The following is a 13,831-nucleotide window of genomic DNA, read 5'->3' on the forward strand; positions in this document are numbered from 1 at the left end:
CCAGTCGGAAAACATCCAAGACGCTGCAGATGTGTACTTAAAATGTGACTGATACAAAACATAGTAGAGTATAGCTGTTACTCACATAACATGCTGCAAATTCGTTCTTAGTTTTACATAGTTCATAGCTCTTTCCTGCTGTCGAACTGCTTCTTCCTGCTGTCTTTGGGCAAGCATCCACGTTACCTGTGTGCTTTGGGGGAGGGAACAGCATTTTATTTTGGAATAAAAATGTAAGAAAATTAAATAACAGATTACTAACATTCAATGGAACAAATTACCTACCACTGGTAATGCCCTTTCTGGTGGATGTTCCTCCCATAGATTCCACATCTTATATGTATTCTGCGGCAGAAGCAAAACTTTCACCTCCAAGGGACTGTGTGCTAACCTCGGCACGAGACGCATTGACCGTCCTATGGACCGGACGGGACGTTGATATAATTAGCCAGTACAGCACCCAGTTACCTCAGTTTTCTCATTGTCCCCCTGTGGTAAGCCACATTGGGGAATTGTGTATTGTACTCATTAAAAATTGAGATCTTAATCGGCAGGATGGCAGTGAAGGAGAGACTTAGAAGAACAAATGACTTACCCGTGGTCAGATAGATTTTCCTCCTACATATTCGTCATTCTACGACAGCAATACAAATTCCGATTCAGCATCTGGGGATGAGGAGGGTTTATGCCGAGTGGTATCGGTGTCAAGAGTCTCGACACTCTTCGACATTGGTCCGGGCATGATGTTGTCAAATAACCGGCACCACGCCCTGTGACCTCAGTTTACTCATTTTTTTCTCCTAGCTAAGCCATGTTGGGGAGTTGGTGCTTTTTACTCCTCAAAAGTAACCGTTTGACTGACATGAGCCTTACGGCATAGAAGGAGATACTTGTTACAAGCAAGTTAGCTCTCTTAATAGAGGGGTAGGCTGGGAGGGTGATGCAGAATCTGTGGGAGGAACATCCATCAGAAGGAACAAGTTACTTACCTGTAACTGTTGTTCTCCAGCATGGGTCTGGCATGGATTCACATGCTCATGAATATTCCCCGTCGTCAGGCTGGGTTCCCCGTCGTCAGGCTGGGAATCCTCTGTAAAGAAAAAAACAGTATCAGTTTCGTTTCTGATCTGTCTTTCGTAGTAATAACCAATCACTGGTCTCTGCGTCATACTGACCACAGCCAATGACTGCCCTCTACCTAAGCACCGCCTCTGGCAGCCATCTTCAGATTTGGAAGCACGTGAAGTGGCAGTATGACCAAGTGAAGAGCCGCAGAGGGGTAGGCGGGAGGGTTCGCATGTGAATCCATGCCAGACCCATGCTGGAGAACAACAGTTACAGGTAAGTAACTTGTTCCTTCTCCAGCATGGGGTCTGGCATGGATTCACGTGCTCATGAATAAAGAATACATAGCAGTACACCATGCACAACCACGGTAGGTGGCAACGGCTCAACATTAAGCAGTACATCAAACTCAACATTAAGCATCTTACCTCCTCACCAGGCTCACCTCAGGCGAACAGGTTGCGCAGCACTGCTTGGCCGACCCTGGACTCCTCCCTGGAATCCCGATCGACGCAGTAGAATTTCGTGAAGGTGTGCGTCGACCTCCACGTAGCAGCCCTGCATATGTCCAGCAGGGGCACACCAGAAAGGAACGCCGTGGTAGCTGCGATCGCTCTGGTGGAATGGGCTCTCGGACGGCCAGGCAGCGGTCGGTTTGCCAACCGATGACAGTACATGATACAGCCGGAGAGCCATCTGGAAATGGAAGCCTTCGAGAGAGCCTTCCCCTGATTGACAGGTCCAAAGTTCACAAAGAGTTGTGACGTCTTCCGAAAACACTTTGTGCGGTCCACGTAGAACTTCAGCGCTCTAGCCACATCCAGCGAGTGCAAAGTCCTCTCAACCGGCGACGAAGGCGACGGGAAGAACACAGGCAACACCAAGGGTTCGTTGAGATGGAAGTCCGACGGTACCTTGGGCATGAAGGAGGGGTGCGTCCTGAGCACTACCCTCGTGTCGTGAAAAGTCAAGTACGGGGCCTTGCATGAAAGGGCCTGGATCTCTCCCACCCGTCGTGCGGAGGTGATGGCCACAAGAAACGCTGTTTTCCAAGACAGAAACTTCAACGGGGCCGAGTGCAGAGGCTCGAACGGAGGTCCCATGAGCTTTGAGTTGAGCTCCCACGCCGGGGCCGGAGCCTTCACCGGCGGGAACAATCTGAACAGTCCCTTCATGAACTCTTTCACCAGACGATGAGACCACAAGGACGTCCGGCCCGTGGTTCTGGTGTATCGGGAGATCGCAGCAAGATGAATCTTGATGGACGCGTGTGCCAGTCCAGCTTTGGCCAGCGTCAGCAGGTACGGCAGTACCTGGGGAGCCGTAATCCGTAGAGGGTTAATCTTCTGTGCGTGGCACCAGACAGAGAACCTCTTCCATTTGTGTCCGTAGCATTTAAGAGTCGAGGACGCCCTGGCCTTTGCAAGAACCTCTCTGCAGTCGGCCGGTATGTCGTATCCTCCAAACTCTAGCGCTGCAGGAGCCAGGCCTGCAAGTTCAGCGATTTCGGGTCGTGGTGGAGGATGGCGCCTCCTTCCCTGGAGAGAAGATCCGCGTCCACCGGCAGCTTGATTGGCGGGGACGCTGACAAGTCCAGAAGGTCCGGGGACCATATCTGCCTCGGCCACGCAGGTGCGACGAGGATCATCCTGCACCGTGACCTCTTGAGCTGGTTGACGAGCCGGATTAGCAGTGGCAAAGGAGGGAACGCGTAGAGGAACAGGCCCTCCCAGGGGAACGAGAAGGCATCGCCCATGCTCCTCGCCTGGGGAAACCTGCTGGCGAACCTCCGGCACTTGGAGTTCGTCGCCGTCGCGAACTGGTCGATCTGGGGTGTGCCCCACCGTCGGAAGAGGCGATCCACTAGATCCTGCCGTAGTTCTCACTCGTGGCACGAGCGCAGCTCCCTGCTGAGTGAGTCGGCGATGGTGTTCTTTATCCCTGCCAGATGAAACGGCACCAGAAACATCCTTTGGGCGACGGCCCAATGCCACAGGTCCTGCGCCTCCTTGGACAGCGCTGGGGACCTGGTTCCGCCCTGTTTCCTGATGTAAAACATGGTGTTGGTGTTGTCGGTGAAGATCCTCACCACCTTGCCCTTGAGGGACGGAAGGAAGGACCTGAGGGCCCAGAACACTGCACGGAGCTCCAGGACGTTGATATGGAGGGACTTCTCCGTCGGGAGCCAAAGGCCTCTCGCGTGCAGATTTTCGGTGTGCGCTCCCCACCCTTCCAGGGAGGCATCGGTGGTCACTGTCTCCTGGTGGTCTGGGGTCTGGAAGTCCATGCCCGCCGTCAGATGCGTGCGGTTGCCCCACCACCGGATCGCTCGGCGGAAACTCTCATCGAGTGTGATCCTCTCCTCGAAGCTGCCCGTCGTTTGGATCCAGCGCGCGTCCAGGAACTCCTGCAACGGGCGCATCCGGAGCCTGCACATGGGAATGAGGTAGATGCAGGAAGACATCATTCCGAGGAGGGACTTGATGGACCTCACCTTGGCCGCGTCGGAAACCAACATCCGCTGTACCTTGCCCAGGATGGACCTGGTCCTTTCCTCCGACGGGGAGGCCAGAAGAGACACTGTGTCGAGCTTCGCTCCCAGAAACAGTGCGTTTTGCGCGGGTACCAGGTGAGACTTGGCGTAGTTCACGGAGAATCCCAGGTCCGTGAGAAGTCGGACGGTCCTTGCCGTGTGATCCACGGCGAGCTCCCTCGTCTTGGCTCGGATGAGCCAGTCGTCCAGGTAGGGGTAGACGTGGATCCCCTCGCGGCGCAGCTGCGCCACCACCGGTGCAAGGCACTTGGTGAATACCCTGGGTGCCGACCGTAGTCCGAAGGGGGGGGCTTTGAACTGGTAGTGATGCCCTTGGACCACAAACCTGAGGAATTTTCGGTGCCCCTTTAGGATGGGAATATGGAAGTAGGCATCCTCCAAATCCAACGACGACAGGAAGTCTCCTTCCTCCAGCTGACCCAGGACGTGCTGGAGGGTGACCATCCGGAACTTTTGCGCCTTGATGAACTTGTTCAGACGTCGCAGGTCCAGGATGAGGCGCCATCCCCCCGTCTTCTTCTTCACGAGGAAGTATCTCGAGTAAACTCCGGAGCCCCGAAGTCTCTTTGGGACGAGTTCGATGGCGCCCTTCCTCAGCATCGCCTTTACCTCCAGGAGAAGTTGAGGGACGTGAAGTTCTTTCCTGGCCACGGGGGGGACGCGCGGACACCTTCTTTGAAATTCGAGCGCGTGGCCCTGGGCCAAGGCGTCCAGCACCCAACGGTCGGTGGAGATGGACTCCCACACGCTGACGAATCTCGCTAGCCGGCCTCCCACCGGGGTGCTTCGGTGGGGGCTCGACCCCACGGTCGGTTCAATCCTGCTTCGACGAGGCTTTGCCGCCTTGACCTCCTTGGCGACGACGGCGGGGTCCGCCAGACTTGCCTCGTCCTCTGTAGGCCTCCTGAGCCGACGAGCGGGCCGCTTGACGTAGGTGGAGAAACCGCCGCCTGAACTTTTGGAGGCGCCCTTGCCTCCGCTGCTCCGAAAGGGCGTCCGTCATTGCAGAACTCCAAGGGCCCAGGCCGTCTCGGTGTCCGCTTTAATGGCCTGAAGGGAATCGTCCACTGTTTTCCCAAACAGGTTGTTCCCATCGAAGGGCATGTCCAGGACTCTGGTCTGAACGTCTTGACGGAAGTCCGTAGCCTTGAGCCATCCACGCCGCCTAAGGCAAACGCCGTTGCCCAACTGGCGGAACCCAGTGTCGGCGATGTCCGTCGCAACGGTAATGGCGTGGTCCGAAGCCACCTCACCTTCCTGCAGGATCTCCAGGGCCTCTGCCCTCTTGTCGTCCGGCAAGAAGTCCAGTAGGGGAGCCAGTTTGTACCAGAGCTCCCTGTCGTAGCGGGCCACGATAGCCAAGGCGTTGGCCGCTTTAATCGTCGTCGCCGCAGACGAGATGACTCTGCGTCCCATAGCGTCCAATTTCTTTCCCTCGCCGTCCGGTGGGGAAGTCGATGTGGAGGCCGCACCCCCCCCCCCGCTTTTTTCCTGGCCGCCGCGGAGACGACGGAGTCCGGGGTAGGCTGCGCCCGGAGGCACAGGGGGGCCGTGTCCGGGACCCGGTACTTCTTCTCGTACTGGTCTCTTCTAGCTGGCGTCGTGGAAGGGTTCTTGAGGAGGGTGAGGCCCTCATCCCAAATGTCGTCCAATAGAGGCACTGAGAGGACCGTCTTCCTCTTGGCCTCGCGCCGCTGATAAAGGAAACCTTCCTTCTTCTTCTCCTCAGGGCAGAGTTGGAAAAGCTCGGATGCCCTGGTGATCATGGAGTGGAACGATCCAATCTCGTCGGGCGGAGAAGCCCTGGTGGGAGGCGACGACGGTACATCCTCGTCGTATACCTCGTCGTCCGTACCCGTCGCTGCCGTGTCAGTCCCCGTATCATCCCCTCGGGTGGACGGGGAGGAGGGCTGGAAGGGGCGCGACGGCTGAAAAGGAGGCGGAGGGTGGATCCTTCTTTTCTTGGTAGGGGGAACACCAGAAGGTCCCGGTTCTGGGTCCCCCGACGGGAGAGGTTCCGTCGGCAACGGTAGTCTCGTCCTTATCTCTGAGCATAAGGACTGTATAGCCAACAAATGGCCGCCGAGTCGTCGTCACCTGCGTCGGGATCCATCCCGACGGGCCGGTCTTCTTCCACGCCGAGGCCGTGGCTTAAGACTTCGACCAGCTCCTCCTCCGAGGTTGAGGCCGAATCTACGACGACGCCCTGCCCCCCCTTTTTCTTCCCCACGTGGGGTTTCACGGGGGCCCTATTGATGGGCACAAAAGAGGACACCCTCCGAGGTGGCAGGGAGACTCTGAGCCCCGAAGTCGCCACCACTGGTGTAGCCCCCACAGGCTGAGCCAGGGCCGCCGCGACAGTTTCGATAGAGGGCTTGGCCGGATGGATTAAGGCCTTCACCACCTTAGGTGCGCTCACCGCCTTATCCTTGAGGGGGGGGACACTGCCTCGCTCCCCCTCCGATGGGGCCTTCGAGCTCGACCGGGGCCTCTCCAGGAGCTTCGCCGGGTGCTCGGCCTTCCTCTTACCCGACCCAGAGCGTTGGCTCGTGGTTGATGGTGCCGGGGAGGGTGCGCCCTGCCTGGCGCCCGTAGAGCCCGACCGTTCGGCGCTCCCGGTGCCAGCGGACTCGCGGTGCTTTGCCTTGTGTTGGACCCCCGTCGCCGGGGCGTCCTCAAAGGTCTTAGAAGACCGCTCGGATTTCTTCTTCTCGCCTGACGGGCTCTTCCCTTCCAGCCAGTTGGCGAGACGTTGATGGCGGTCCTTCATGGTCCGCTCCGACATGTTGCCGCAAAACGCACAGTCCTTCTCCACGTGCGTTTTGTCCTCATGTAAGCAGTAGAGACAAAAGGAGTGTTCGTCCTCCTTAAAGACGTTCTGCAGCTGGCATCCAGGGCAGACCCTGAACAGCTTTCCGGGCGTCGAGCATCCCTTCTCCTGGGCCATGTCCGGGCCTGAGAAACTTCTGGAGTCCTCCAAAAGCGTAGCTCGACGAAATCTTCACCCTTGAGGGGCGCAGACGAATCCGACACGGGTCCCCGTTGATCGGATGGAGAGTCGGTGGAGCTTGAGGCTCTTTTGACCGAAAAAACGAAGTTTTTGAGAAAAAACGTGAAAAAATAGTACTAACGCTCGAGAGCAATAGCACGAGGATCCCAACACATGAACGTGCGGTAAAAATCTGAAGATGGCTGCCAGAGGCGGTGCTTAGGTAGAGGGCAGTCATTGGCTGTGGTCAGTATGACGCAGAGACCAGTGATTGGTTATTACTACGAAAGACAGATCAGAAACGAAACTGATACTGGTTTTTTCTTTACCGAGGATTCCCAGCCTGACGACGGGGAACCCAGCCTGACGACGGGGAATATTCATGAGCATGTGAATCCATGCCAGACCCCATGCTGGAGAAAGAAAATAACCAGGGATAAGTAATTTGTTTTTCTCGTGCAATGGTATTCAAACATTTTTATGCTGAGCCCCCCCTTGAGTAAACAGATCATAGTCTGCCCCCACCACCATGAGCAAAAACAGTGCTTCCAGGCCCACATAGAGGTCATATCTGCTTCTATTTTCTATTGAAAGCAGTCACCGTACCCCACTCGTCCACACCCCCTTCCCAACCCACTCCAGCCATCCTTCAGGTGCCCAAGGGGGACCATCTCCCAGTTTGAGGACCACTGTTTAGTTTGCGTCCTCCTACTGATTCCTCATCTTAGACAGGACTTCCATAGCAGTGCTAGTCCTTTTTGGGGATGGGGGAGAGAGCGATTCCCATTGCAATCCCTCACTAACCATTTTGGTAGACTGCTCTGCCGAATTGGGCATGCAGACCGTCCAAGGTGTTAGGCAGAAACTCGTGCAGTTCCCTTAGGGACCACTGCAAAAGATTTAGGACTACAGGTGGTTGGCAGTAAACCCAATTGGTAGCAGTCTGTACCACCCAGATTTACCTGGTAGCTGTGGCTGAGCAGTCAGACTTCTCTCAAGATGAGTTAGGCAGTATGCACAGTATACACAATAGGTACAGAGACACAGTAGTACAAGCAAACACTGACCAGAGCTTTGGTGTAAAAGTATATAATTATTTATTTAAAGACACTTGTAAATTACACTAGCACAAAAAGAGGTAAATAAATTCAACACACAGTCACTATTACTAGATGTACATCCCCTATTCCTTATTAGACAAGTCTTAGTTAACACCACTTATTTCCAGACAGAGGTGAGCGCTTAACTAAAGATGGCACTCCAATAAGTTAAGAAAATGGGAGGGAATGGCAGAAATTAGGAAAAGCACACAATACTTTAGAAGCACCCATCAAGGCAGGAAAGTCAAGTCTACTTGTGAGCAAAAAGTTCAGAGGCCAGGCTCCCTCTTAGAGAGAGCAGAGCGCCCTAGATCACACAGTTTAAAAGTCTTGCAAAGTCTTGCAGGGAGTTCAGAAAAGAATTACGTCAGCTCAGAAAAGTTCAGTTAGCCAGCCTAGGGCCAACCCAAGTGGTAAGTGGAGGGCTTTAAGAGTCACCCCACACAGACCGTTGCGAGGGAGGCCAGGCGGACACAGTACCTTCAAAGTGGAGAGGATCCTCTAGCGGGGGCAGTTGTTCCTGGCAGCAGGTGCAAGTCACGGCATCGTCCAGAGGAAGAGATGGTCTCGACGTGGAGGAAAGCTGAAGGTCGTTGCACTGCCAGGGAAGAAACCAGCCGCAGAGTTCTCCGGTTAAAAGGTATGACCCTTTTATTCGCGGTAGTGGCAAAACCGTGGTATCCCGGTTGCCGGGGTGCTTGGCACAGGCAAGGCGGCCACGAGATGATCCGGGAAGGCGAAAAGACGGACAAACTGGTTATCCCCACCAGTCAAAGGAAGAAGACTCTCCGGGCTGGAGATCTCCTCTGTCGTCGGGAAAAGTGGTGAGACGGTTCAGCAGGGCTCCACTGGTGGTGTCGTCGCTGCAGGTCGGCTCAGCTTCTCCCTCTTCGGATTCTTTAGGTCCTGTGGCGACTTCTGAAGTTCCAGTCCCCAAAGCCCTGCTTGTATGCAGCAAACCCCCATTCATTCAGCCTAGCTGTCAATCAAACAGGCTAAGTGGTGAGCCGGGCGGCTCACCACTTGGGCCAATCACACAAGAGTGCGACTTGAGTTGCCAAGGCAACTCAGTCCAGGGTGCCTAACCCATCCCCCCCACCCACACTCCCTGTGGTACCCAGACAGAGTGGCACCACTTTTGGAGGCTTCTGTGGAGAAGCCCGCCAAAAAGTGGAACAAAGGGCCGGACTTGGGTTGGAGTCACAGAAGCGAACACAAACGCCATTTTGGAACCGAGTTTTGGCAAAAAATACCAACGAGTGATTTTATATTAATTTAATAAACCGGCGGTATGTTCGAGGCTATATTAAAAAGTGGTAGCCTCGAACTATGGGAAAATCCCATAGGAATATATTCGCTGTCGAATATAAAAAGTAGTATCCACTGCCACCAGCCAAAACTCGATCAGGGGGGACGGAGACGTGCCCCCTCGAACAACAGACCCCGGGGCAATCGAATTGCCCCAACCAGTACGTCCACAATATGATGGTTTGTACTGGTGTCTGTTCATAATTTAGGACTAGTAAAGCCAATGGTGGCTTTACATGCCCTGGAGAAAGTAGTCAGTCCCAGGGTATGGAGTCTATGTTTGGGGGTCACTATGACACCCCTGGGTTACTGCACTGAGGGTGCTGTGTAACCCACATACCAAAAACACATGAAGCCCTATGGGGTAAATGACCCCATAGCCCATAAAACACATACAAAGTCAAAGGAACACCTCAAATCATGTCTAAGAGTGGGAGTAAGAGTCTCACTCTTAGCAGGAGAGAAAAAAATAAACCCCAAAAATCCAGCAAAGCTGCTGGGGGACTCACTAGGTTTGGGAAATTAGCCTCAGAGAATTCTCCCTAACACAAGGCATTCAGGCAACGATGCTCATCATACGTGTGGAGTGACGCCCATGTATTTTACTTATTTAAATTTTGTTGCATATTTTTAAGGTGCTTATACAGAAAAACAGGGTTTTAAAGCACCACAACAGTGTAGCTGCTCGGCAAATTGTCATGTTTTGGGACTCCTCTGTAGGGCTGAGGAAGTTGCCACTCCTCAAATAGTGTGTGCCCTCAGTTCTTCTGGGATTGATCTGTCTACCATATTATAGCATTCTGAGATTGGCAGTATAATCCATCCAGAAATGGTTTGTTTAGTAATAACTTTCCAGATCTGAGGTCTGGCATACCCTATAGCCCTAGCAGTATAAAATATCAGAGTTCGTTTAGGGTCCAATCTGTGTAGCTTAGCCTCTTCTTTAGAAGTGGGGTAGTGTGAAATAAAAAGCCAGAAGACTGATCTTTTGTGTCAAGTGGAATTCCGTCACTCCCTTAGGGAGAAAGAACAGATGAACTCTTAAAAGTCACCATGTCCCTAGTGAAGACGGTGAAAGGTGGCTTGTAAGAGCTCGCCAACTACGAGCAGACATCATAGCAAACAGAAAGGCCGTCTTCCAGGTGAGCTGCCCGAGCGGGCCTGAGTGCAGTGGTCGAAATGGTGTGCCCATTGAGAATGTTAAAACAGAATTGAAGTCCCATGCTGGCACAACGAAAGGTGCTGGAGGAAAAGTGTTTATCCTTCACTTGAGGAACGGCATGGCCAGAGTGTTGGGAAATAAATTAGTCTTTCCCACACCCCTATGCGCTTTACAGTGAGGCGAGTCCCATAGAAAGACGTGCTATGTACTAGGCCAAGAAACCCGGCACACACACAATATTGCAGGAAATATAGATGCATAGACTTAGTGCGCGCATATAAAGAGATGCCATTTTATATTGTGATAGACAAATTCAGTTCTGCATGGCTGCGCAGTAAATATAGGCCCGACGGAGAAACCTGAACGGGCCCAAAAACTGAGGGCAGATGAACCTGCGCTGCTAATTCCCATAGAAACGTCCCTTTGTTCCTTTACTGTTGCAATTACTTGTTATGCCAGAGAGGAATGTGCCACGCAAGGCCATTAGACAGCACCAGGCTCCTTGTGGCGCACATTCATCACAGCCAGGCCAACAGCAGACCTCCAACCCACCAAGAGTAATGGCACCCACCACTGACCCAGTTTAAGGACCCTTGAAATCCGCTTTACTGGGTGACCTCAGACCACCACCCATAAAAGCAATGGTCTGGTCATAAAAGATCTAAACGAGCAGGACCATTTCAACTTATTCCATAAATACCCACTTTGCAGTACAAGGTACAGGGAGGAAAACATTATAGCTTAAAACGAGGGTGAAGCCTTGGGTGCAGAGAGTGCAATATGAACCGAGCAAAGCATGTGTGGGTCAGCATCATGTGGGTCAGCATCATGTTCCTCACCCTGTGCCAGTCTCCAGGTTTCCCAGGTGCATGCCATAATGATGTAGTAGTATTATCTTGCAATAATAACTCCGTAATAGCAACATGTAAAGCGCCTGACCTTCGGTATCTGGAGCCATGAGTCCAGCTGACCCCACGTGAGAAGACAGATGGGTGAGACTGGAACCAATCGCAGCCTGGTATACCCTATGAAGCAGGTCCAGGTATAGGTTCTCACCAACCAGCAACGCAGATTTGCACTGTATAGCGATGACGCAGTGATGCCTTATAAGCTTATGTTTGTATAACTTGGGCCAGAATGTTCGAGCAGCAGAGTTTTTTGCTTGCACACTTAATTTTTGTACCATTAAAGCATGTTATCCTTGCAAGAAATCTCTTGGCTCTTTTCCCCCTATCGGGTTGTATTTGTTCTGGTGTGAGCGTACAGTGGCGTGCCTTCAAGAGGCACCGTAAAATAGGAGACTGGTGTTTTCTTAAAAATATAAATTGCTGCCAAGTACCCTTTGGTTGGAGTCATTGTCTCCAAGGTGGAACAAAAAAAGTCCTGCAGCAATGCCACACGATAAAGTATCCACATTACACCAGCTGTAAAATGTCTTCCTTCAGCAGCAGTGGAGAACCTTTGTTGCTGGTCTTCTCGAACAGAGGAACACCTCCAGGATGTCTTCTGGAAGACTGAATCTCGCGTTGAGATTGAGGGTGCTGAGGTTGGGGTGGAGTGTCAGACCTTCTACGAGAGCAGGTCGACTCTTTGGAAGGTGCAGTCGAGGGACTAGGGCCAAATCCAAAAGGTATGGGTACCACGTTGTCCTTGCTCAATCCAGGGCTATCTGGATCAAGGTTGTGCTGAATAGCCTCAAGCTCCTGATGACATGTGGAATGATGAGAATCAGTGGGAACGCATATAGCAGTGGTTTATGCCAGTCCACTATGAAGGCATCCCCAGTGCTCGTCTCTAGGAAAATTCCCTGGAGCAGAACAGCTTTACTTAAGGGGCTGCTCAGAGGGTGAAGAGCTCTGTAAGGAACTCCAGGCACAGCTCCAACTCATGGGAGACTGAACCATGCCCGTTAAGGATGTCTGCTGTCATGTCCTATTTCCCAATCAGATGAATCGCTGACGAGGATATTTGCCCTTGCGATGACCAAAACCAGAGATGTATTGCCTCTGTACAGTGGTAGTGATCCTACGCCACTTATTCTGTATCTGAGCTTGAAGCAAGTCCAAAGCCACCAAGGAACAAGCTACTTACCTCTAACTATTGTTCTCCAGCATGGGTCTGGCATGAATTCACATGCTCATGAATAAAGAATACATAGCAGTATAATCATCACACAACCACGGGAGGGGGTAAAGCTCAACAGAATCAATTGTTCTTACCTCTGGAACAGGCTCACCTTCAAACAGACAGGTTGCGTAGCACTGCTTAGCAGACCCTTGACTCGTCTCTGGAATGCTCGTCGATGCAGTAGAATCCTATGAAGGTGTGCGTGGACTTCCACGTAGCAGCGCTGCAGGTGTCCAACAGGGGCACACCAGACAGGAACGTCATCATCGCAGCGATCGTTCTGGTGGAATGGGCTCTCAGATGGCCAGCCAACGGTCGGTTTGCAACCAATGACGGTGTGTGATACAGCCGGAGAGTCACCAGGAGATGGAAGCTTTGGACAAGGCCTTCCCATTGTTCACAGGACCAAAATTCACGAACAGTTGAGACGTCTTCCAAAAACTCTTCATACATGCCACGTAGAACTTCAGAGCACAACCAACGTCCAGCAAGTGCAAGGCCATTTCAGCCAGTGACGAATGATTCAGAAAAAACACAGGTAAACAAAAGGCTGGTTGAGGTGGAATTCTGACAGAACCTTTGGCATGAAGGAGGCATGCATCTGCAGCACCACACTCGGTTCATGAAAAGACAGACATGGCTGTTTGCAGGATAGGGCCTGGATCTCAGGCACCCTCCTGGCAGAGGTGATGGCCACCAGAAAAGCTAATTTCCACGAGAGGAACTTGAGGGGTCTGATGCATAGGCTCGAAGGGGGCTCCCATGGCCTCGTCAGCACCACAATGAGTTCCCACGCCAGGCCAGGAGTCTTCACCAGCAGTAAAGATCCAAACAGTTCTTTGAGGAACTCTTTGGCGAGACAGTGGGACCACAGAGAAGATCTTCATGCAGACCTGGTGTAGCGGGAGATTGTCCTCAGATGCACCTTGATTGAGGCGTGCGCCAGCCCACATTGGCCAAGGACAAGTAAGGAAGAATCTGTGGGGCCGTAACCCTCAGAGGGTTGATCTTCTGGCCCGGCACCATGTAGCAAAACGCTCCCACTTGACCGGAGGCAACACCGACAGGCTGAGAAGGTCCGGGTACCAAATCTGCCTCGGCTATGCCGGGGCGATGAGCATCATCCTTCAACTGCACTGTTTGATTTGATTGATGACCAGCAGCATAGGAAACACGTACAGGAACAGGCCATCCCACGGGAAGGAGAACAATTTCCCCATGCTCCTTGGCTGGTGGAAACTGCTGGCAAATTTCTGGCATTTGGAGTTCGCAGCCATCGCAAAGAGAATCTGGGGTCTGTCCCACTTGATGAAGATGCCGTCCACCTGGTCCTGCTGAAGTTCCCACTCGTGAAAGGAGCGCACCTCCCAGCTGAGGGAGTCAGCGATCGTGTTGGACTCCCGCCAGGTGAAAGGGTATGAGGAACATATACTGGCCGATGGCCCAGTGCCGCAAGTTCTATGCCTCTCTTGAGAGTGCTGGGGATCGAGTGCCCCCCTGCTTCGTGATGTAGAACATCATGGTGG

The 13,831-nt window shown here is 52.9% G+C and overlaps 1 protein-coding gene across 6 annotated transcripts in view; it reads right to left on the reverse strand.

Moving 5' to 3' along the window:
* STAG2 (STAG2 cohesin complex component) overlaps nucleotides 1-13,831 on the reverse strand; it is a 2,060,662-nt gene that overhangs the window by 144,302 nt on the left and 1,902,529 nt on the right. For all 6 annotated transcript variants that reach the window (XM_069612659.1, XM_069612661.1, XM_069612663.1 and 3 more), the window contains exon 33: nucleotides 86-193. In XM_069612659.1, coding sequence (XP_069468760.1) covers nucleotides 86-193 — 108 coding nt within the window. The remainder of the gene's footprint in view (nucleotides 1-85; nucleotides 194-13,831) is intronic.

Source organism: Ambystoma mexicanum, chromosome 5p, assembly GCF_040938575.1.
Source record: "Ambystoma mexicanum isolate Mex_15411 chromosome 5p, UKY_AmexF1_1, whole genome shotgun sequence".
Classification (NCBI taxonomy): Eukaryota; Metazoa; Chordata; class Amphibia; order Caudata; family Ambystomatidae; genus Ambystoma; species Ambystoma mexicanum.